This window comes from Panulirus ornatus, chromosome 19, assembly GCF_036320965.1.
Source record: "Panulirus ornatus isolate Po-2019 chromosome 19, ASM3632096v1, whole genome shotgun sequence".
Taxonomy (NCBI): domain Eukaryota; kingdom Metazoa; phylum Arthropoda; class Malacostraca; order Decapoda; family Palinuridae; genus Panulirus; species Panulirus ornatus.
Genome location: NC_092242.1, coordinates 64,712,561 through 64,738,575, shown reverse-complemented (window position 1 = coordinate 64,738,575; position 26,015 = coordinate 64,712,561). Strand labels below are relative to the sequence as shown.

The following is a 26,015-nucleotide window of genomic DNA, read 5'->3' as shown; positions in this document are numbered from 1 at the left end:
GATGATGATAATAATAATAATAATAATAATAATAATAATGATAATAATAATAATAATCTGTTTATTACTGTGATTGTTCTTCACGTCCCGCTTCCAATTCTCCCACTATACACACTAACCGTGTCTTTCACATGTGACCACCATTCTCCAGGGACTATGTCCATTTTCTCCAGTAAGGTATAATAAAACTTGTCCGCGCGCTTTTACACGAAATCATTGAATATTCAAATCAGTTCACTGTGGATAATTTTGTCTTGCTAGAAATAATGCAGACACAGATGATAAGATAGGAAGATAAGAAGGCACTTACCATGTAATTATTCAGAAAATTAGAACAGGTAATATATATATATATATTTTTTTTTCTGACGTGAAGTAATTATTAGCATAGTTTTTTTTCTCTCTCTTCGACAAAATTGGTTGTGGTTATCTGGTCTCATTAATTCGTAGAGGAACCTCCCATGAATTTCATCAGGGGGTTCTGGGCGTGTTTACGACCAACGCAGCCCGGCTAGCTGACTTAAGACTCGCCAAGAATTACGGGACAAGGTGGGCGTGAGTAACTAGTTAAAGCTGTGATGTGAAGGCTTCGATGCTCTGTGTACCTTCCCACACCCCCTTGTGTGTGGGTAGTGATGATCCATTTACCATACCTACGTCGTTTTGGAGCAGTGTGGACCGTAAGATCAGAATACGCACTTGAGCCGTTGCAATCCCTACCTACCTTTGCACTGTCCCGCATGTCAGCCTTCCAGTAGTAAATGAAAGAAGATAGAATTTATAACTGGGGTTGCTAGTTTCATGTTTTAAGTGGCTAGGGGGAAAAGAGTGTTTTTGCTTCCCGCTTATCCTCTGTAATCGTTTTTTTCTTTTTTTTTTCCTTCTTTAGCCAGCTTGAGCTCACAACATTTAGTTATCACACGCATTTGTAACCAAGTGTCGCTGCCTCATGCACTACAACGTGGAAAGGTATGTCACGCTTTCAACCATATATGACCGAAATGTGCTTAATATATATGTGTGTGTGTGTGTGTGTGTGTGTGTGTGTGTAGATAGATTATTGATGTTGGATCCCCTCACAACAGCTCCTTTATAAGGAAAGTCGTATGATATTTAGCGTAGGTTGAAGTTTGGAGATGTTTACACGTATCAGGTAAAGGTCCTCGTCTATAATTCAACATTATTTTTCCGTGTGGCTGCGCTATACCGTGAGACAAGCGGAGGAGACTCACATTGCATATTCATATCTTATGCCAGGTCTGGGCCTGATTGCACATGCATAAGATTTACTAGATCATGGCGTCCTTTTGGCCCTGCCTCGCTTGACCTTCTTTACATTTAAATAAGAGAAGGATCTCCTTTGGCTGTGACCTCTCCGATCTCCTGCTGTGTCTCCCGCAGAAGGCGGGCGGGAGAGCGAGTTTCTCGTGTTGTCAACCCTGTGAACTTCAAGATAAGATGACTTTATTGTCAGATTGCGTACGTGATACAAAATGATGTTCTCTATGGCTAGAAAGCTCAATTCAAGGCTAAAAAGTAACTTTAGCCATTTACGATGATTTAGGCATTTTCGCAAGAATGAATTTATTTGGGATTAAGAAAATCACCACACAGACACACACACACACACACACACACACACATCAACAGAAGCACAACACACCACGTAACAATTATACAATTGTCGTCCCGTGCCAGTAATGGCACACCCGGAAACTGGTTGTTACTAACAAGAGCCCGTGCCAGGCCTAGTCTTGTCAAGTCTTTGTACTCACACACACACACACACACACACACACACACAGCTCATCTTTCCTTCGTAATTTGAGATCCTTTAACCGTAATTCAAAGCTTCCGGGTTTCTATAACGTCTCGGTGAAATACGGAAGATCATAGATTTGTACGTACCGTGTCTAATCTCTTCCGAAATTTACGTGTGGATGGTGCGAGTTACTGACGAAGGCTTCGCAGGTTCCGTTTTCTATACGTTGATAAAGTGGGGAACTGGCTGATTGTCTAACATGTTCAGCCTCGATAAGGCTAGACTGTCGCTGCTGATCGTTCGAAATGCAATTCCATGGCAACAGGTTCGTGTGAAATATATATATATATATATATATATATATATATATATATATATATATATATATATATATATATATATATATATTAAACAACCATGGAGACATCACACAACCCTGCCGCAAACCTACATTCACTGAGAACCAATCACTTTCCTCTCTTCCTACACGTACACATGCCTTACATCCTCGATAAAAACTTTTCACTGCTTCTAACAACTTGCCTCCCACACCATATATTCTTAATACCTTCCACAGAGCATCTCTATCAACTCTATCATATGCCTTCTCCAGATCCATAAATGCTACATACAAATCCATTTGCTTTTCTAAGTATTTCTCACATACATTCTTCAAAGCAAACACCTGATCCACACATCCTCTACCACTTCTGAAACCGCACTGCTCTTCCCCAATCTGATGCTCTGTACATGCCTTCACCCTCTCAATCAATACCCTCCCATATAATTTACCATGGGGTTGGGGTTGTTAGGGAGGTAAATGCAAGAGTCCTGGAAAGAGGGGCAAGTATGAAGTCTGTTGGGGATGAGAGAGCTTGGGAAGTGAGTCAGTTGTTGTTCGCTGATGATACAGCGCTGGTGGCTGATTCATGTGAGAAACTGCAGAAGCTGGTGACTGAGTTTGGTAAAGTGTGTGGAAGAAGAAAGTTAAGAGTAAATGTGAATAAGAGCAAGGTTATTAGGTACAGTAGGGTTGAGGGTCAAGTCAATTGGGAGGTGAGTTTGAATGGAGAAAAACTGGAGGAAGTGAAGTGTTTTAGATATCTGGGAGTGGATCTGTCAGCGGATGGAACCATGGAAGCGGAAGTGGATCATAGGGTGGGGGAGGGGGCGAAAATTTTGGGAGCCTTGAAAAATGTGTGGAAGTCGAGAACATTATCTCGGAAAGCAAAAATGGGTATGTTTGAAGGAATAGTGGTTCCAACAATGTTGTATGGTTGCGAGGCGTGGGCTATGGATAGAGATGTGCGCAGGAGGATGGATGTGCTGGAAATGAGATGTTTGAGGACAATGTGTGGTGTGAGGTGGTTTGATCGAGTAAGTAACGTAAGGGTAAGAGAGATGTGTGGAAATAAAAAGAGCGTGGTTGAGAGAGCAGAAGAGGGTGTTTTGAAATGGTTTGGGCACATGGAGAGAATGAGTGAGGAAAGATTGACCAAGAGGATATATGTGTCGGAGGTGGAGGGAACGAGGAGAAGAGGGAGGCCAAATTGGAGGTGGAAAGATGGAGTGAAAAAGATTTTGTGTGATCGGGGCCTGAACATGCAGGAGGGTGAAAGGAGGGCAAGAAATAGAGTGAATTGGAGCGATGTGGTATACAGGGGTTGACGTGCTGTCAGTGGATTGAATCAAGGCATGTGAAGCGTCTGGGGTAAACCATGGAAAGCTGTGTAGGTATGTATATTTGCGTGTGTGGACGTGTGTATGTACGTGTGTATGGGGGTTGGGCCATTTCTTTCGTCTGTTTCCTTGCGCTACCTCGCAAACGCGGGAGACAGCGACAAAGTATAAAAAAAAAAAAAAAAAAAAAAAAATATATATATATATATATATATATATATATCACACATATTCGCCATTTCTCGCGTTAGCGAGGTAGCCATAAGAACAGAGGACTGAGCCTTAGAAGGAATACTCTCACTTGACCTCCTTTTCTGTTCCTTCTTTTGGAAAATTTCCAAAAGAAGGAACAGAGAAGGGGGCCAGGCGAGGATATTCCCTCAAAGGCCCAGTCCTCTGCTCTTAACGCTACCTCGCTATCGCGGGAAATGGCGAATAGTATGAAAGAAAGAAAGATATATATATATATATATATATATATATATATATATATATATATATATATATATATATATATATATTGGAATGATTTCTTTTTTCCGGCTAGTTATAGATTCTATCTCCATTGTGAATCGGTGATATGTGTAATAGGAGGGCGCTGGGTCGTGTTTAAAGTCCCTTGGAGGGTGAACGCCTGTTACATTATGTACTTCAAATAATTGGGAATACAGTTATAATGATGACAAACGAATATATATCTCTATTCCCTGGATGGTCTTGCTAATTTCGGCTCATATTGTTAACTCTAGGGACAACGCTACGCAGTTTTCACTCTACACATCATTTCGTGGGTTGCAAATATCGAAGCTAAAGATTTGTTTCCTCTTGTCTGCTTGGCATCGACTATGTAAAAAGGTATAAAATGCCTCCCTTGCCGTCCGCACCGTACATTCGTATACATGTACGACCTCCGTGAAGTTCGTATTATCCCATATGTCTTGTATGTCTGCTGTGTTGGATATATATATATATATATATATATATATATATATATATATATATATATATATATATATATATATATATGTATATATTATCCCTGGGGATAGGGGAGAAAGAATACTTCCCAATATATATATATATATATATATATATATATATATATATATATATATATATATATATATATATATATTATCCCTGGGGATAGGGGAGAAAGAATACTTCCCACGTATTCCCTGCGCGTCGTAGAAGGCGACTAAAAGGGGAGGGAGCGGGGGCTGGAAATCCTCCTCTCTCATTATTTTTTTTTTTTTTTTAATTTTCCAAAAGAAGGAATAGAGAAGGGGGCCAGGTGAGGATATTCCCTTAAAGGCCCAGTTCTCTGTTCTTAACGCTACCTCGCTAACGCGGGAAATGGCGAATAGTTTGAAAGAAAAGAAAAGATATATATATATATATATATATATATATATATATATATATATATATATATATATATATATATATATATATGATATGCAGAAAATCACGACAAGCACGTGGCTTCATGAATGCAGAGAAGAAAATGAGAATCCTGAGCGCTCTTGTGTATTACCACATCTTCAGAGGACTAATGGTGTTTTCCTGGTGTTGTTTTTGCTTATATATATATATATATATATATATATATATATATATATATATATATATATATATACGTGTGTGTGTGTGTGATAGGATTTGGTATTTAGAAATTTCTTCCATCATATCGTGCTTAAATCACACGCTCTTTTGCCATCATACATGGATTCCGATTTTGGTCTTTTGATATCCGCAGGTCATACAGGGCAAAGCTGGAAACATAAACGAAATGAAAACATTCTCCTCGAGTGGAGATGGGAAGGTATTGCTAAAAGCACATTCCCAGTAGAGGCTTATCACCTATCTTTAACTGAGGCTAAATAATATTTAAAAAGCTTCCTGCGCTGAGGATCATCACCGTGAGTGCGAGAGGCGAGTCGTATGACCAAAAAACTTTGTTACGTGGGAATGGGATGCGAGGGAGGGAGGGAAGGTCGGGAGGGAGGAGGGAGGGTGAGACGGGGCTAGCCTAGCCGCGCTCTCTGGTCTGGATAACCTCATTTGGTCCCCCGGGGTGATCCCAGCGGTGTGACATGACAGAGGACTCCTCCGAGCTCATTTTTCTGTGAGCTGTTTTGATGGTGTATGTTTGACTTGGAGAGAAATGTTGGTTTGATGTCTCTACGTATCTGGCAGGCGAGGGGCCATAATTGAATCCAGCAGCATGTCCGCGTGTTAGTTGCCGCTTATGATATTATACATATCGCTTATGATGTTATATATATCGCTTATGATATTATACATATCGCTTAGGATATCATACATATCGCTTATGATGATATACATATCGCTTATGATATACATATCGCTTATGATATTATACATATCGCTTATGATATACATCGGAATCCTTCCACACGCTCCATACTCAACAGAAATCATCATAGCGAATGTGGTATATGGCGCATTCTTTTTTAATGTTAGCTGAGATGGCACAAGCATTTAAGGCCCTAATGAAGGCCCATCCCATTAACACTATATATAACCTTTTTTTTTTTATCGACCTAGGGGTGGATGAGCAGGTGGGTTGACCGACTGCCGCAATCAGGATTCGAACCTATGCGCTAGACCCTGGGTAGGAGGGGCCCGTGAATGCGTCACGGTCGGGAACGCTAACCGCTACACCGCGGGAGTCCATTACGTCTCCCCGACACGACAGAATCTTAATAGCAATGTGTACGCCAGATCACCCTTGAAAGGGGGAGGGTCCGTTGATCCTCCCCCTTAGAGGAGGGGAGGGGGATGGGAAGGTCCCCTCCTGCCCGTACTAATGGTGGTGTGAGACGTCTCGACCAATCCGCAAGCCCCATCTCTTCCCTTCCGTTCCCTTCGCCATTTGATTTATGCTAACATCATGGAGTCTCTCGATGTGTGGTGAAGGTATGTGAATAAAGACTTCAGGGATGTTTAGAGACGTAGAAATGATACTCCGTGAATGTAGGGAATTTTAGGGGGTTATATGGTGTTGTGTATTTAACTGTAAAGTTAAAAAATGAGACTTGAGTTTCTAATTAACGGTGGTGGGAGGTTCGCCCGAGTGTCCCCTCGAATTAAAAAACGAGAACTAGTAAACCCCCAGCTCAAGAGTCTTGGACGCGTGCCGCCAAAACTTGCCCTCACTTCAGACTTGATAGCCGACATTCCTCCCCCTCTCCCTTGTCTCTCCCAGTCCGTCTTCAATATTTTTTCCTCACTCTTTTTCTCCTCCTCCTCCCTCTCGCCTCTCAGTGTACCAGCATCCCTGTATGTGAGCTCCATTATGCACGTGCGAGAAGCCGACAGGCTCCCCCCCCCCCTATCCTGAGGATAAAAGAAATTGGGTTTCCATCACCTGTTAATTGACAGAGCCCTACCGTTGACCAGAGGCCCTTACAACCAGTGGTATGGCGGGTGCTGGAGGGAACAGTTAGATAATCCCAGCTCATATAGGTGCCGCTGAATGTCATTTGATTCCCTACATCCATACCAATGTTTTGAGCCTTTTACCACAAACATTGTTGGTCTTGAAGGTTATTTTCGAATGCTTTTGGTATCGTCATTTCCTTCATCATGTATCCATCATGTTTTCCTTTGTTATATAAACTGCTGAGAGGTATTGTATAGTTGAGAAACATCAGTCGAATTTCCTTCATACATGGCCGTTCTCTCTAATGAGGTACGACGCTTGAGCACGAGGGTACAACCCCCTCGAGGTTGTGCGTTGATCTGGTCCTCACACCGGGAGCGAGACTCCGGACTGTAGTCTTGAACTGCTTCCCCAAACTATGGCCCTGAACCACCGTCCCGAACCATAGTTCCTGAACCACTACAGTGAAACTGATTCGAACCAAGATCCTGAACCACTTCCCCGAATCAATTTCCGAAGCTTTAATAGAAGACGAATGAGAACGGCCCAAGCGACCGCCCCATTAAATGCGCATACTAAAGTTATTTTTATGAGTTGCCTCAAGAGAATGTATGTTGGTAGCGTGATCGTTATGGACATTATAAGTTTCCACCGTAGTGTATCAGAACCCCGTCGCTGGATGGAATGTACTCATAACTCAGAATACAGGATTCATATAGTCTTGTTTCAGGTTAGCTCACAATACCTGGGCTGGAGGTATTATGCCTGGCAGGGCTCATAGGCAAATTTGGTTTTCCCGCGGAATTTCTCGCCCGAATTACCCTCCTTTCGGTCCGTTTCATTCAGAAATGAATCAGAAAAATCCTTACGTACGTAAACATATAGTCTTTACAAGTAGACATATTTGGCAACTCTGTGCGTTCGGCTGAGTAGTGCCGGATGTCGGTTTATTTGAACATCTATTATTCATTTGTTAATTATTTCATTGTTATATACGATCAATTGTGGAAAGGGCAGCCAGTGTGGTGAGGTCTTATACTGGTTTTCCCCCGCTTGGTTTAGTGACTCAGTCTTCAGTTTGTTTGGGATTCAAGTCTTATTTATACGTGACAGATCCGTGGGAGTATGAGCGATTACAAATATTTGAATTCTTTTTATCATCTTTTTCAGTAATTACTTTAATAAGTTAAAGTAATATCAGATTGTAGGAAGTTTTCTAAGAACCTATCACGAAAGAAAAACATGTATATCAAGAAAATTGCAAGTTAATGATAGGTACAGCCCAATTCAGTGTAGAAATGTACCTTTTAAGCATGTCGGTACGTTTTTGAGTACGACGGTACGATTCTTGGACATAATGGCTTTGTCGGTCAGCCTTCACCCTGAGTGGCAGGGTCAGAAGGTCACGCAGATCATACCTAAGGGTTATTATAATGGTGTGCCCAAGGGGTATGTATGTACAGAGTGATATGGACAAGAGTGACGCGATTTTTCGGTGGGGTGAATGAAGATCGAAAGTGCTAGGGAGTGGATCGCGTTGATAGTGGATCTCATTGGGAGTGTATCGCATTGGGAGTGGATCGCGTGGGGAGTGGATCGCATTGGGAGTGTATCGCATTGGGAGTGGATCTCACTGGGAGTGGATCGCATTGGCAGTGGATCGCATTGGCAGTGGATCGCGTTGGGAGTGGATCGCGTTAGGTTGAATTGCCTAGACTAGACAAAACCAAAGACTTTACTGTTTAGTCAGGTTAGACACGTTCCATTCGCGTCAGAAAAAAAATACATATGTTTTAACTGAGCCAAATTTCAGTCACGTTTTTCAGTGTAACTTTTTAAATTCCGATGACAGTCGACAGAAAACCTCCCCCTCCAATCCCCCCTTACCCAAGTGTATTTCATCGCCAAGGTGAAGTTACGTTACGCTACATTACGTTACGTTACGCTACGTTTGGTCATTGTCTCCATAAGACGGCTTTGATCAAAACTCTGTTTCTCCGACACTCGTGCAGCGCCAGCATCAGCCTTGGAGACGAATATAGACGTAGATACGAAAGCCTCCGTGTCCTCCCGCCGGGTGGCGCGAGTCCATAGGCGCAACCCACACACGGTCGGTGTTGGTGTTCCCAGGTAGAGGACATGATTCCTGCATTGTTGACCTTCGGGGTTTCCATCATACTTCTCTCAGTTTCCACCGTCGTCAACAGAAACGTTCAAAGTAATATATATATATATATATATATATATATATATATATATATATATATATATATATATATATATATATATATATGCTTGCAGAGAAACAAAGTGTTACCAGACTCTACTTTTACCACCTTAGTATCAAAAATTGTGATATATTCTGTTACATCGAAGATTGGAAGAATGAAAGTCCCATATCTCTGTTCACCTTTTAAACCATATTTGCATGGTGATGCCAGTAAATTATTTTTCTCTCAGTGCGTCTTACTAAACCGTTTTCTGTAGTGTGTTTACGGTTGTGTGTATCCTCTCCTCTGATAACGATGTTTGTTTTGATATTACCTTTTGCCCTAACGTGTCTACTTTGTAATGTAACTGTGTAAAATGATCTATTTGACTTCTACGGGGAAGGAGGTGTACTCTCATGGCCCCCATCTCTTGGCTGTCGCTGTATTTTACATACATATGTGATGCTTGCTTTTTCCCGGCAGATCAAGGTGAGCGGGTGCTTGTGCCTGCTGTGTGCCGTGTTGTGTGTCGTCGTCACCGTCACCACCACCGTCCTACACATGAACCGCCTCCAGACGCTGCAGGAGTGCGAGTTCTTCCCGCGCTCCCAGTCATGTACCTGTACACCGTACACGGGCGTCTTGGACCCCACGCAGGACGGTAAGTCACATATGTGTGTGCCACTGGTCTTGAACGGTGCGAACCGCATGGATGGGCGGTTGTGTGTGTGTGTATATATATATATATATATATATATATATATATATATATATATATATATATATGTATGTATAAGTATAGATGGATGACGGATCGAGACAAGGAGACACCGTGGTAGGAGTTATTCATACTTTTTGTTGTGTTTTAACTATTCGTGGTGATAGAAAAAAAAAAAATGAGGGCAGAAAATAATGTATGTTTCAGTCCATTTTTTTTTCTGTAGTGTATTGCCAGATAATGTATTCATTAATACGTAATGAACATAGGAGCTGTCCTGAATATGTATGAGGTTGAATCATCAGTCAGCTTGTTATTTTCTGACAATGGGTAAAAACTCATAGTAATTAACTAGGGGAACGGAATTGATTTCCAGCCGATCAAACACCGCGCCTAGCCTACACGCGTGACACAAGGTAATGTGTTGTGCACACTGCGACACACGCTGTTTATGTTTATAATGAATACATGTATTCGTGTGTACGAATACTGTACGAGGTGTTACCGGACTCCGCTTGCTCGGGATTACTCAAGTTGAGTGACACGTCACCATTGGCGGGACTTTATGGATAGCAGCGCAATCACGTCAGGTAATTTCTCTCTCCCAAGGAGCCTGTCTGTCTCCATGGTATACTGGAAGTAGAGCAGCTCTGGTATGCAGAAGCATTCAGAAAGGACATGGGTAACACCAAGGCTCCCATATAGACACTGGTCCCATGGTAATTATAGATAGATTTAAAGGAATAAGTAATAAAAGTTGTTTTTTTTCGTCATGCACACTGGCTAGGCTGTTACATAAATTCTTATATGATGATTCCGTTAATAACTCAAATTCATACACGCAGTGCATACGTATTTAGAATATCATGGAAGGCGGATGGATGGTATTTATTTGTGCATTATGTAGATTAATGCTATTGTTTATTGTCTTTGCTGCTACAGCGATACGATGTCTTTCATTGATAGTTGATCAGTTCTTACAAGTTAGTAAGAGCATTTGCATTAGGTATATCTGCATTGGTCCTCCTGGTTCTTCCATGATGTCCTCGGAAGTTATTGATGATTTTTCTTTTTTTTATCGGTTCTCTTATGAGCTTCTGACCGCAACTGTCCCTGGTGTGTATCGGCAGTTCGCTACGAGTTCTCGCTGGTGAGCAGCGGCACCAACTGTGACGTCATCCACGGTCCCCTCTACTCCTGCCTGCGCGCGCTCTTCGGCCTCTCCGTCATCGGCATCCTGGTGTCCATCTTCTCCTGCATGTTGGTCTACCAGCTCCTCAGGTGAGTCCTCTCTCTCTCTCTCTCTCTCTCTCTCTCTCTCTCTCTCTCTCTCTCTCTCTCTCTCTCTCTCTCTCTCTCTCTCTCTCCAGATGTTTATGGGTAAATAGATTGTGTAGACCTGAGGGAGGGAAAGTGGGTTCACCCAACAATGTGGAGTTTATTACCCTCCCTTTGGAGTGGGTTAGGGTAAAAGTTATATGGGATTTTAGATTTTATAAAGATCCGGGGAAAGTTCAGGAATTTTGAAGCTGGTCACACACACACACACACACACACACACACACAACCGATATATACATTACATTACTACTCTTACATAGTATTTCTCCCAATTTGTTGGTGAAGAGTGCCGCTACCTCATTGATCAGGTAATTAGGTTATTAGGAGGGTAATTTCCCCCGCGATTCAGTCGAGTTTATAAACCGCAGGAATTAGACTTGTTGCGGACCGAATAGAAACTGGGAAGTTCTTTGCGACAGCGAGCATCGAGCTGGTCTGGGTGATTCTGCGTGGTACAGACCTTTTTCTTGATCCCGATCGTACGACCGTACAGCAACGACGGTACGACCCTTGGGTATGAGGACGCTTCACTGTCAGGTCAGAGCGCAGGCCATCATACTCATGGGTCGTACAGCCGAGCTTAAGGTGTCGCACCGCCGTGATCGAGTTGTTTGATCCGACCTACACTTCACTTAAGTCTTTTTCTTTTGTTTAACTTCCTCAGAATGATTCCGGCAAGTGGGTTTTATTTTCTCCTTTATTTGTCGTTGACTTGGGTGTACCGGTTCGTTGTTTCGGAGCACGGACGCGAAGCAGGAGTCGTCCATACCTCAGCAAGTGGTGATCCCATGACTCACACAAGGTTCAGGGTCGTTCCTATAAGAGACTTGCTCATGGCCTTTCGCTCCAGAGTCCAGGGATCGCGACGACACTGTAGTAGCCAAGGGGGAGGGGAGAGAGAGAGAGAGAGAGAGAGAGAGAGAGAGAGAGAGAGAGAGGTTGAAGAACGTCGTAATCAAAGTCGAACGTGTGTCCCAGGTGTTTTCTGGCGGTGGATCTCGTACATTAAACGAGAAGGTTATGGAAACCGTGGGTTCATTTTGATGCACGGGAGAATTAATTATCTGGGGATTTAGAACCAGCTACGGTTGAAGAGGATACGCCATGCCAGCGTCAGACACACACACACAAGACTGTGCGCATGATACATAGGTCATCTGGTCATTGCGTAGGAGAATGTATTTATTCTTTCGCGTTGGCCGAGCACTTTGCTCCGGGCTACCATCAACTTTTGAAGTTTATCATTTATTGCATCCCCCCTCCTCGGGGTTCCGCCTCCGGCAACGTCAAATATGAATAATTCGTTGCCGACATGAAGTGACATGTCCGCAATCGCCAGGTGTCCGTTTTTTTTTGTTTTTTTTTTTTCAAGCGGATGAACCAATGAGAGCGAGTTGCGGTGACGTCATGTAGCTCACCAATCGAAGTATTTTTTGTTTTGTTCCGTGACGTAATGCTTATGTCATTTGCATCCATCCATCCATCAAAGGATCACCCCGCACTTACTGACGTCATGTTCACGAATCGGAACTTTATAATTATTATTTCTTTACCACAAATGATCGTTTATTTACTTTTTTTTTTCATTCACCCTCGACCAACGAGACACCATGTGATATGATTCACTGATAGCGACCCAGGGCGGCCCCCCCGGATGTTCTCTGTGTGATATGCATCGTCTTTTTCGTTAACGGGAAGGGTAACATTCCCGTCTCAGAGGCGAGATCAGAAGTAGCTATGTCAAATGGAATAACCAAGAGAGGATGGTGTGTCAGCTGAGGTCGTCCATGACGTCACCGGTCGTTGCGTGAACTACACCGCGTTTCGAGATTGAATGGCCCTCGGCCCTTTAAATGGCCGTTGAGGCATCATCATCTGTATCGTTCGCAGTATATGATACAAGACGGGCACGTCACAGAAACGCTACCAGTATGGAATTACATGTTTTGAGCTTCGGTATTTGTGTTCCTGGGAAAACGTATAGGTCGCATTACTCGATCGGTATTGCTCTTGGAATAGCGGCAACAAGAATTTGCATTATGGCATCAGGACGACCCGAATATTGTACAGTGACAAATGTCATAGACCACACGAATCAAGTTGTCAGAAAACAGAAAATGGTGTGGGCTGAAAATTTACCACAATGAATTTGTCAGAAAATGGCGTGGGCTGAAAAATTTTCTCCCGGTGCTTCTGACTGATTTCCCCACCTTTTCATTCACCCTTGTAAAACAATGACATGACCATGAAATGTGATCAGGTATTTCGCTGGGATGTGGGTAGCCGCCAGAGCCAGAATGTTTTGCATGCGGACTAAACAGACACATTGAGGTGAACACATAATAAGAGGAGGTGTGTGGTAGAGAGAGATGATTTGTTCGATCCGTTGGCCAACGCGTGATATTGGCTGTACGTCACCACCTCTTCTTTCTAAATTGGCCACCACGTTCTCAGTAACCAGTTCGGGGTGTAGTCTACACATTCTGTACTTGTATGTCCCTCTGTACGATTGTTGTACATATTTTTCTACCGTTTTCTTGCATTTATAAAACATTATTCTTAGAGAAATCCTGGGTTTGTTTCTGTATTTGATGTGATATTATACTCCTGTGTCTGTCTAAGGTTTAGCTAATCTACTTTCGTACATTCTCTTTATTGGGTCATGTGAATTAGTGGTAAGAAGCATTTCATCACATTTTACACAACACACATATCCACGAAGGAGCACGCTGCACTACAGTTACGAATATCAGTATTCCAAGAAAGTGTACACTTTTTTTTTCTTTAACCAGAACACCCGTTGCACCGAAACCCCTACGAACTCGTACAATATACAGACATGTCAACTTTTTCAGTTTTCGGCTGGCAAGCCAAATGCCATGTGAGCTTCTGTGATGTCACTCTTCTGTTTCCCTTCGTCGTCTGACCATCTGGTAAACTTTTCACAGTTCGATCTCGCCTCTTGAAAACTTACATAGCCACTTTGAACCGAACTTGGCAGAGATGATCCTTGGTATAATGATTACCTTTTCAGGACTACTCCTGGTAGTCGTTGTGGTAGCTGTACTCAAGATGGTGCTGAACAGAAGGGTTTGGGGTGGTACAAGCGAAAATTAGGGTTGCGGAGGATCTAGATTCCATACGTGAGCGATACAGATACACGTGAGAGCCTTTGAGATTTTAAAACACTTTTAAACATTTTTTTCTTTTTACTGATACAGACTCAACGTTAGTCATGATAACATCTATGTGCTCGTCGTAACACAAGCCCTCCCGAGACTGAACATACTTACGAGGGCAGACTTTTACATATTTTTTTTTTTTTCGACCCTGGGAATCCTTGAAGGTCGAGAAATTTCGGAATACTTGCTGTCATGACACCGTCTGGGGGTAGAGTGGTAGGGTGTAGCGGTCAAGCACCACAACTGAGTAAACTCATTAGAGTTTACATAGTAAACAGCCTTTCTTTTTAACTTTTTTTTTGTACTCCTCTGAGCTTTTGTTTACCTCGCGCCCCTCTTCCTCCTGCCTCCTCTTTCTCGAACCGAGGGGGAAAAAAATGCTTATATCGTGGGGAATGCATGAGCTAATGTGTAACCATTTTATTTCTTTATCCATGTACTTTTATTATTGTTTAGTTTCCTCTGGTATGCTACTTATATGCATTTGAGATCTGTTTTATATTCCTATTTCATCGTTCACTCTATAATTGTTTCATTTGTTTTTGTTTATATATTTCGTGTAAGGCCATCCTCGGACTACTAGAGGACTGGGGTCCTCTGTTGTTCGTCCTAAGACACGACACAGTCGCGAGCGACACCCGGGATATTGTACAGGTAGGAGCCGAGGCAAGGCGCGCGGCCCTTGGTTTACGGAGGGGATTGGAAGGGGGTTGTTATCTCTGGCTCACGTAGCGTAGGGAAGCCAAGCGGAGCGAGCATGTAAATCATTGATATGGAAAAGACACTCACGTTGGAGTTTTTTTTTTCTGCTAACTATATGTTTTAGGCAATATGGTTAAGTATATATATATATATATATATATATATATATATATATATATATATTCAGGCCTACTACATTACAGTTTCACACGGGCTTCCGTGTGCCAGCTATTGTATCCTGAGCGCACATATTCGACTCAATCGCTGAAGACTGTGAGTATGAGTTTCTTAAGTATATGTGTGTTCGTGTGTGTATCACGAAAACGTAACTGACCAGGGGGCGCTTGTAGGGGGATGACTGACTGAAGAGTGAGAGTAGGGAAGCTGGTGAATAGAAAACGCCTGGGGAGGGGTAGATGAGTGAGTGTAGGCGGGGAAAAGCGCGAAGGGAGGGAGGGAGGGAGCGTGGGTGACGTTGAAAAGAGGAAAGCGGAGGCAGGATCCAGGTGAATGCCTCACTGCCGGCCATGTTGGAGATGGTTGCTCACGTATTAATGAATGAAATGAGAGGGAAGGTTTGTCTCATCCATATTAATTAAGAATGGAAGAGAGAGAGAGAGAGATAGAGGTTACTTCATATTTCATTTTTTTGTATGATGTACAAGAAACCAGCCACACTGAGCTCTCTCTCTCTCTCTCTCTCTCTCTCTCTCTCTCTCTCTCTCACACACACACACACAGGGACGAACCTGGCTTCTCTCTTTCATGTTGGCGGTTCACCTGCATGGGGTGACCTGCTTTAACCCTTGACCCGTGCTCTCCACCCAACCTGTAGACTTTGACTCGTGACACCTGACCTATAATGCCTTTCTAACTTTTATCTTGAAACAGTAATCTCCGACCTCTAACCTCTGAGTCGTAACCTCTTGACCTATGATGCGCGCGCGCGCGCTTCTTTATGTGTCTCCTGACCCGCTGGTCTCTCAGGCTGTGTGACCCTTGTGCATTGGCCTTTGGTTGGCTCGCGGGTTTTCGTCGCGTGACCTTTGACCCGTGACCTCCCCACGGGTGACCTACAACGTGAGTCTCATGATTTATGACCTCTTTGACCTCTGAACTATGACTTCCTACAACATGTTGGTGTCTAGACTTGTGAACTATAGCTTTTGACGCTTGACCTGTGATTTATTGGGAAGCAGGCTCAGACAAGTTGGAAAAAACAGTTCGATAACCAGGAGATTTATTTCTTGTCCAATACGAGAGAGAGAAAAAAAAGGACTGGAATGCAGAAGGGATTAATTTAAGCCCCTCTGGTGTTTGAAGACGCGACCTTTAAAGGTTCGTAGGTTATATGAAAAAAAGGGAAAGACAAAGGGAGGAAGAGAATGTCACGGCTGAGCTGTCCGTGGGAAGGAGGAGGCACCATAACGGACAGTCCTCGAGTAATTGATCGCCACACAGAAACTAACACAGCCGCCCGCAACTGTGTGGCTCCAGGTTCTTATGAGCTAGGACACGTAGAGACGGTTCATATATGGCCGAAGTGGTGATAACCAGTAGAGCAGAGAAAGGGAAGCAACGCCACGACATTTGGAAAGGGATGCTTGAAGACAGATAATGGATGAACAGATGGTTAAGACAATAGGTATCCAATTAACATCACATAGGATGAACCAAGACGATCGATAAGGCAGAGGAGCACACACGTGCCCTGCCGGGGGAAGAGGAGTCGAGAGGTGACCATCAAATATCGGGTTCTGGTTTAGTTAACGCGTGTGCTGTTTTGTTCCCCCCACCCCCTCCCCTCCATACACCGGTCGTAAAAGGAGAGGGAGGGAGAGTAATAGAAAGAAGGAGGAGGAGGAGGAGGAGGAAGAGTGAGAGGCGAACAGGGAGGAGGGGAGACGGTTTAGACGAAGAGGTCATATAAAGGGGCAGAGAGGGAATGGAGGTTTGAATAGAATGTTGGATAAACGAGGCATGATGTTTAGAATCGGTCAGAGAATGTTACGGGAGGATGTGAGATTAGAAGGAAAGATAGATTATTAAGAAAAGGAGAGGCTTTGAGAAGAGGAAGTAGATATGGAAGAGGATAGACTGAAGAAAAAGAAAATAGTTCAGGAAACCATGGCATTTGTGAAAGGCTGGGAAACCAGTTGGTGGCAAAACATACGACCTACACCTGGGGATTCCAGTGATGAATGAGAGAATCTACACCAGATAATTACGTCTGAAAAGGACGGTGAGATGGTAAGGCTTTTGTGGGTGGAAGGTGTTAGTTGCGTTCTTAAGTGTGGGAGGGAAAGACCTGGGTTGCTCCGTGGGTGTAACTTACCTGGCGAGGTGAACTCCCCAAGGAGGTGTTATGTGTTATGTTGCGAGACGTGGGTGAACAGGCAGACATACATAGAGAGACTCTTTGCTGGTGAAGAAGAGCAGAAAGAATGACACGGACAAAGTTGAACAGACGGAGCGACACACACACATACATGTGACAGACAGAAACAGGAGGACAGACGAGGATAAACACACACACACACACACACACACACACACACACACATGCTAATTAAAACAACTGGAGGGAACGTCATGGACAAAGGGACACAGACACACACACACACACACACACATACCGACGTGTGTTGTTAAAAAGAAGCCGAGGGATTGACACAGACAAACAAACACACATTATCTGCATAGACGCGTGTGCTGGAAAATGAAAGGTAAAGTCATAAGTCGTGACCGACGGGAAATGTGGACTCAAAAGGAAACTTATGAACAGAGACAGGTGAAGGGACGGCATCAGAGAGACAGACAGACACGGCGATACAAACGGGGTTCTGGGAAAAGGGAGGGAGGAGCATGTGAATCCCTGGTTGAGCCAGGAGGTGTCAGACCTTCGCCCTGCCCCGTAGCGCGGGAGGGAGAAGCAGGAACACAAGTGTTATGAGGGAAGAGAGGAGGAGAACGACGGGGCTGATCGTGAGGGTTTGGTACACAGTGGGATACTGTTGAAGACAAACAGAGAGAGAGAGAGAGAGAGAGAGAGAGAGAGAGAGAGAGAGAGAGAGAAGGGGGGAGGGGATGAAGGAACGTATGAAAGGTTGTGAGGCTTGGGGGGGTGGGGCAGGAGGCAGGGAGGGTGAGGGCGAGAGCCGTGGAGGGATAATAGGGCCTCCCCTTCCTGACCCCTCAGCGAGGCTCCCCCAGGTGAGTGAGGGGAGAAAGAGAGAGTGTGTGTGTGTGTGAGAGAGAGTACCAGACCATGTGCTACAGTCTGCTGGCCCTAGGGAGAGAGGGGAAGGAGGGAGTGTGTCTGCTTGGGTGGCTGGGTGCATGCTGCTGACGCGGCTGTTATGGGAGGCTGGGTGCTGCAGCAGCTGTGTGTGTGTGTGTGTGTGTGTGTGAGAGAGAGAGAGAGAGGGGGGGTGTGAGGTTCTATACCACCTTGTGAGGTGAGGTCCTGGAGCAGTTGTGTGTCGGGAGGAATTACTGAACGTCTAATGTTAAAAAGAGAGAGAAGGTAATAGACGAGAAGCTCTCTCTCTCTCTCTCTCTCTCTCTTGGGTCGGTCACTGACCTGGGGGAATGGGTTAGTGACTAGAGGTAAATATTTCCGTAGACATCGTTGAATAAGATTGACTTTGAAGCTCCTTATATTATCAATTGGTACAGTTCCCTTTATGTATGAATGGCTCAAGTCTAAAGTACCTTCTCATGAGAGAGAGAGAGAGAGAGAGAGAGAGAGAGAGAGAGAGAGAGAGAATATACCCCCCACGTATTTCCCTCGGGCCGTAGAAGGCGAATAAGAGGTGACGGGAACGGAGGTGGGGCAAAAATACCTCGCCTCCTGTATCATCACTCTTGATAAGTAGGATAAGGAGGAGCCAAGCGAGGAGTAACTTTCGCGTGCTCAGTCGTTCTGGTCCTGAACGCTATCTACCTTAAGGCGGGAAAGAGGAGCAAGTATTGATTAAATAAAAAAAAGAAAAATTCAGTATTGATTTATGAACATATCTGTGAGCGATAGAGGCAGGAGCGTTGCTCTGTGGAAAAAAAAAGAAGTGGTCACCAGGTCCGCCCGCCCGAGAGAGAGAGAGAGAGAGAGAGAGAGAGAGATCCGCCCACAGCACGAGGTAGAGGAAGGTGGGAATTGACGTATGGCTGGAAATTACTACACCAGATATTTTTCTCTGGAGTTTCTCTCTCTCTCTCTCTCTCTCTCTCTCTCTCTCTCTCTCTCTCTCTCTCTCTCTCTCTCTCTCTCTCTGCCCCACACGCCGCCGGAGGGGAGGGGAAACCTGGAGAAGGAAAGGTAGACAAAAGAGCGAAACTGGAAGTGAGTGAAATAGTCAGGGGAGTTGGTGGTGGCGCCAGGAATGAGTTTAATGGATGGAAATACAAAGGGTTCCGTGGGCATCTGTGTGCCTCAGGTACTCGTGTGTGTGTGATTACCTACTTGTGCTGTACGGTGAGGGAGTTACACTCTGGAACATTCTCTGTTGCCGTACAATCCTCTGAACTTTTGTTCTTATGATTATTATATGTGTGTGTTATACGGGAAGAGAATTTTACACTCGTGTTGCTCCCGTGTTTTTACTCCTATGTGCAAACACACACACACACACACACACACCAGCCTAATCCAGGTATGTGTGTGTGTGTGTGCGCAAGGATAGAAAAAAAGAACAAATGTAAACTAAGTCGGTAACGAAGAAATAAAAGCGGACACAGACCAACAAACATTCACAAGTAGAGACGAAATGATATGTGATCCTTGAGATGGTAAACAGGTTCAGCACAGAGCGTTGATCGAGGTCGGACCGATTTTGATCCCGGGGCAAACGTATTTACTCCTCCAGCCTTCACGGCCGCTGGTTACCAAGCCTAGTGTAGTGTTTTGACTATCGCTCGGGCGTGAAGTAACGAGACAGCAGCGTCTCCTGAATCAGTTACATTGTAATGGGGTTTACTTAATGGTCAAGTAATTCGGTGTACTTAACTAAAGAGTAAATACCAAAGAGAATCTACTTAATAGACTATTGCTCTTTCTTGTCTTACGATTAGTGGATTCTGTAGAATGTTGCCGTTTCTGTGGCTGTTTCCTTTGTTTCCAACAGCGGAATCTACAGAATTTTGATGATTCCTGTCTTACATCCAGTGGAATGTACAGAACATTGCTATTTCCTGGTCTGTCACCATTGTAATCTACAAAATATTGCTGTTTCCTATCTTCCCACGGATGGCATATACAAAATATTGATTGCCTTCTTGTTAAATGAAATCCCGCGATCCTCTCATGTGGGTGAGGCACAACAATGAAGACAGCAGCCTGGGCCTAAGGAGTGGTACTTGATAACCTACTGAAGTGCTGGCTGCGCAGCTTGCGATACCCAAGCCAACTGAGAGAGAGAGAGAGAGAGAGAGAGAGAGAGAGAGAGAGAGAGAGAGAGAGAGAGAGAGAGAGAGAGAGTGTAGCACAACCAACTAATGACCAGCTCAAGTACTGTATTTTTAGGGCAGTGTTGGGGATAATGAGATAAAACGGATTACCGGCAGCCATTCAGTGGGGCTCAGCGGAGGTAAACATTGCACCAAAGACGTTTTTCACGGAGCGACGCGAAGCCCTCATTCTCTTTAACCCTGGCAGAATTTCACAAAAGTCCTTTATTGTGAAAAGCTTCGCCATTTCACAAAGGCCTTTCATTGTGAAAAGCTTTGCCTAAACCGTCTTTTTAGTGTTGGGAAAAATTTACATAGATATGGTTTTGTATAGCATTTCTTTTTTCCATTTTTATACATTTCAAATAGACATTTTTTTTATTCTATTTTTCACCTATTAGTAGATGTCTTTTGTTTACAAGCTTTATTTCCTCCAGGAATTGAAAAAGAATTCTGGAAAATATGCAGCGGGGCAGGTTGTGGGGGAAGGGTGGACTTTCATTTTGTACGTTTTGTGAACAGCGCACTAATATGTAATTATGCATACTTCATTTAACGGGTACGTCAACGGCTTTGGCTTAATGGCAGTCTAGCATGCAAACATACCGGTCTATAAAGCAAGAAAAATAGACACTTTATAAAGTATGATTGGTCAGCATGTTAGTGATATTGGCCTAATTACTATACAGCAAATGATAATCATAGGGTCAACAACATAATATAGGGCAAAGTATCATTTTAATGTATATGTTAACAGATTTTGCCTCAAATCAACAGGGCAGTTGATTACCGTTAAATCCAACAACAAATATGTATTTCCATAACATTTGAAGTGTACATTTTACGGCTCCATATGACTGACATATAATGGGTTGATAACCATAAATCCAATAACAAATGTCACGTGATGATTAAACATTAAACCGAAAATATTGCACAATTTTCGGACACACACACTCACACATATGTATATTGTAAGGGGTAAGAAGTGAATATGATTAAGAACTGAACGGGATGTGCAAAAGTGGTTTGGACATACGGAGAGGATGAGTAAAGAGGTATTTGCTATGATTACATATGTGTCGGAAGGGGAGGGAACAAGGGGAAGGGGGAAGGGATCGAGAAGATGGAGGGCTATAGTGAAAGATGCTTCGACTTAATGGGGCCTGAGTATGTAAGGGGAGAGAGAGGGGCGTTGGGTATAGAACTAATTGTAGCTATGCGGTATACAGGGGGCAACGACCTGTGACTAGGCTAAAGTAGGGTATATGAAGAGGTCAGGGGAACTTCTTTGGTGTTTGGCAGTGAATAGGGAGGCTTTGGTTTCGTTGCATTATATGTGACAGCTCGAGAGTGGATGTGGGCAAATAAAGCCGTTCTTCGGTTATTCCTGGTCCTGGTGCATCCTCGTTATGGGGGAAACTGTGAACAAGTATGTAGGTATCCTCCATGCGATTACCTGATTCATATATATTTTTATGATTTCAACTGTCAGCATTTTTCTTTATCGTTAAGGAAAAAGGATGTTCGGTATAATTTAGAATGTCCTCACTGGTTTAACTTTATGACAGAGTGTAGATATGACGTAATCCATCCTTTCATGTAAATTATCTGTAAACTGTCGTTGTAGGGACAGCATTATTTATGAGTAACGTTCTTTAAAACTGCTGCACTCTGTTTTGTTTAATAATGCATGACGCGCTGATGGCATAAAGTTAGTTGTTGAATATAATACAGTTGACTTACGTTTTACATGCCATGGTTATCTATGTATATTCTTTTAGTTTTCCTATTCCTTTCTGTCATCCCAAGTCTTTTTTACATCACACACACACACACACACACACACACATATATATATATATATATATATATATATATATATATATATATATATATATATATATATTTTATTTATTTATTTATTTATTTATTTATTGGAAATCTAAAGAAGAGTTGGGATAACAAAAAGGAAGAGTATGGTTGCCTACAGGTAGTTTTAACGACCGTATAGGAAACGGCCGTTCAGTAGTCAGGATTTAGGTGATTCAGAAAAATCCATCCGGCTTTGTTATCTCGTATTTCGCTTGTAACAATACCTGTCGTATGGACCACTTACTAGTTGTCGACCATTGTTATATGACATTCATACATAAACATGTCAGTTGTATATTTACATATATCGCTCTAAAACAGTACCCTCACAGTGTTCAACATTCCACAAAATTTAATAAAAAAAGGAAAACAAAAAAAATCATACCATATTGGTGGGCCGCATCAAGTACATTTATTCGTGGAGAAAACTGACAATCCAAAACTGGGGAGTGGACCCCTTGTCTGTTGCTTTACGCTCCAGGAAACAGTGAACACCGTTGGTGTGGCTCTTATAACCACGGTGTGTCAGGTGTAGTTCCTAGGCTGTAGGGGCGAGGAAGACGGTTGATAGGCTGTAGGGGCGAGGAAGACGGTTGATAGGCTGTAGGGGCGAGGAAGACGGTTGATAGGCTGTAGGGGCGAGGAAGACGGTTGATAGGCTGTAGGGGTGGGGAAGACGGTTGATAGGCTGTAGGGGCGAGGAAGACGGTTGATAGGCTGTAGGGGTGGGGAAGACGGTGGATGGAAACAGCGAGATAGGGTGAGAGAAGTAAGGAAATGAGAGAGAAAAATCATGAGGGAGAGAGATGATGGTAAGATATCAATAGCTGGTAAGAATTCTTATTTTCTAGGACACAATAGGATGCTTGGAGGAAAATGGAATAGGGAGGGAATAGAAGTTGGGAAAAAAGCCTGAATATGGCTTGAGAACGGACAGAAGAGGAAAAATACAAGCATGAATGTGGGAGGGTAATAAGTGACAGAGGACCTACATGGGTGGGTGTCTTTCCCTCGTGGGCAGGTGGATGAGAGTGTGGTTTACTTTATTATTTGAGCTTGAGGCCAATTAGCTTCTATTTTTTTTTTTTCCCATTAACTTCTAGCCATGACCTCCAATCGAAAAATCTTCCAACGCATTCTGCAGATGTTGAAGATTATATGAAAAGCACTTATGATAAAATGTATATGGCCCATGAAATGTCGGGAATGGCGAGTGCATTAGCTTGTCTGCCTCCTCTCTTTTCTCCTCCATCTGATGCTAGTTTCATCGGATGGTATTCTGGAGGGCTTTGATGTGATAATCAGTTTACACTGGTAATTTCATTATGGTGTGATTATCATCTGATATTTGAGGGCATTATCTCTTCCATTTATTAGCTTGTGGGCGTTCGTAAGGTTCCTCCACTAAATTATTTGCTCTCAGACGCTATATGTGCATGAAAATCATACTTATGCAAATCATAAGAGTGTATAATCAAACTAATATTAATTTCTTTTAGTAATTCTATGATATATAGCCTCTATTACAGAGCTTCAGGGTTTAAGAATTTGTTGCGTTAGGATTCATAAATATTACAAAGTAAAAGATTGTTACAGTTCTTGTGTATCATATTCATAAACAATGTGAAATATGAAATGATATTTCTTTCATGATCTGCAAAGCGATATTGCCTTCGATAGTATCAAGGGTAAGATATTTATATATTGGGAGAATTATAAATCACTGGGTCATGCAGGAGAAACGACAGAAGTACATCTGTAATAATGTGTTCTTTTATGATTTATAGGATGCCTTCCTTTACAGGCCTCTGTTGGAGCTTTAATGACTATATGTCTTATTACCCTTATTTGTCCATGAAGAAAGAAGCATCAAGAAGCAAATAGACAAGAAATCGTTCTGGTTTTAAAATAGGTTCCGATTAGAAATGTTTGCTGCGTTTAGTAACGTATCTAGGATCCCCTCCTGGTAACTCATACTTTATGACGTGGTCGGCCTTGATAGTAAGAGGGTAGTTGGTTGGCTCCGGTGAATGTTATCAGGGAGGCAGCGTGGGGTAATGGCCGACCTGTCAGACAATGGTTAGGTCGGACAGTGTTTCACCAAGGGGTTTGAACGCTGCGTTGGTGCGATGCACACACGCCAAGGTTTTAAACGCGGCGTTCGTGCAGTGAACTCACATAATAAGCATATATTTCGTTCATTTACGCACGCATACCTTTACTACCTTTATCTATACATATTTTGAAATACACGAAATCATTAATCATTCTTATTTTTACCAGTGCTTATGCACGTCTGATGTATTTATACTTTACACATTTTATGACTTCTCATCCATATACTTGTTTATTGAGTCGGCGTCCTTTTTTGGTTTGGAACTCTAGGGGAAAAAATACCATTTCCATGTATGAAGCATGACAGGTTTCCTTAAAATGTAAATATTTTTACGTCTTTATTCTATATATGAATATGAATAACTCCATATATGATGCATTGCACGTTTCTCCTCGAGTGTAGAGTACTTCCTGTTCACAGTTACTTTTGCCGTAACTGATTGAATATGACGACTTTAATACGAGCTAATCTCTTCATGATACATGAGTATGACTTGACGGCTTTAGCATGATTTGTCACTGTACCCAAGGACTAGATTTGGTGCCGACAAGCTGTTATTGTACTTGAGGGATAAAGTCAATATTGTACTCAAGGGAGAAGTCGTTGTTAAGTGGGATGGACGGTTGGAGTGTGGCGTTATGTTGTATATTAATGTTCCAATATCGTCCTGCAGCCATGAGAAGAAAAAGATGTACTGGGAGCAGCTGGAGCACCGGCGGAGGCTCCTGTACCGGAGAGCCCCAGCCCCCAACGCCTGTTCCTGTTGTGATGAGTACGGCTTCGTTCCTCCCTCCGAGCTCTACCCGTGGGGGCCCTGGGACGCCCTCGACGAGAGGTAAGACGCAAACGCACACACTGACGATCCTCTGTAGTACGCTAATTAATGATGCAGCCCACCAGACTTAGTAAAAATGTCAGGGTTCGAGTCCCGGACAGAGCAGCAGCCTACTCGTAACCAACCCAGTAGTTCATCCTCCCTGGCATATATATATATATATATATATATATATATATATATATATATATATTATAGGGGAAAGAATACTTCCCATGTATTCCCTGCGTGTTGTAGGCGACTTAAAGAAGGAGCGGGGGGCTTGAAATCCTCCTTCGTCCTAATTTTCCAAAAAAGGAACAGAAAGGGGTCAAGTGAGGAGTCTTCCCTCTTAAGGATGCCATCTGCTCTGAAACGCTACCTCGCTACGCGGGAAATGGCGAATATATATATATATATATATATATATATATATATATATATATATATATATATATATATATTGCCAGTTATCATCGTGAATTGACGAAAGGGAATAGTCTTGCTGAAAAACTTCTCACTCCAGAGACAATTTCCCTGCCAGTGGAAGTAGCGCAGCCTGGAGTTCAGGACCTCCTGTAAATGTGGTTCTTGGGCAGTTATAAATAAATGAATATAAGGTGAACAAGCGTAGCAGTGCTAATGCAAAACACTTCCTGTAGTACACACACATTAACCTTATCCGTTTCGTAAAACTTTGTATCTTAGAAGTAAACCTTAGAAATTATAAAGATTTAAAAGATAATTCGTCAGTTATCATT

At 42.9% G+C, this 26,015-nt stretch overlaps 1 protein-coding gene across 4 annotated transcripts in view; it reads left to right on the top strand.

The window, feature by feature from the left end:
• Nucleotides 1–26,015, top strand: part of LOC139755611 (uncharacterized) — a 166,794-nt gene that overhangs the window by 136,273 nt on the left and 4,506 nt on the right. For all 4 annotated transcript variants that reach the window (XM_071674163.1, XM_071674162.1, XM_071674161.1 and 1 more), the window contains 3 exons: nt 9,545–9,722; nt 10,910–11,060; nt 25,114–25,275. In XM_071674163.1, coding sequence (XP_071530264.1) covers nt 9,545–9,722; nt 10,910–11,060; nt 25,114–25,275 — 491 coding nt within the window. The remainder of the gene's footprint in view (nt 1–9,544; nt 9,723–10,909; nt 11,061–25,113; nt 25,276–26,015) is intronic.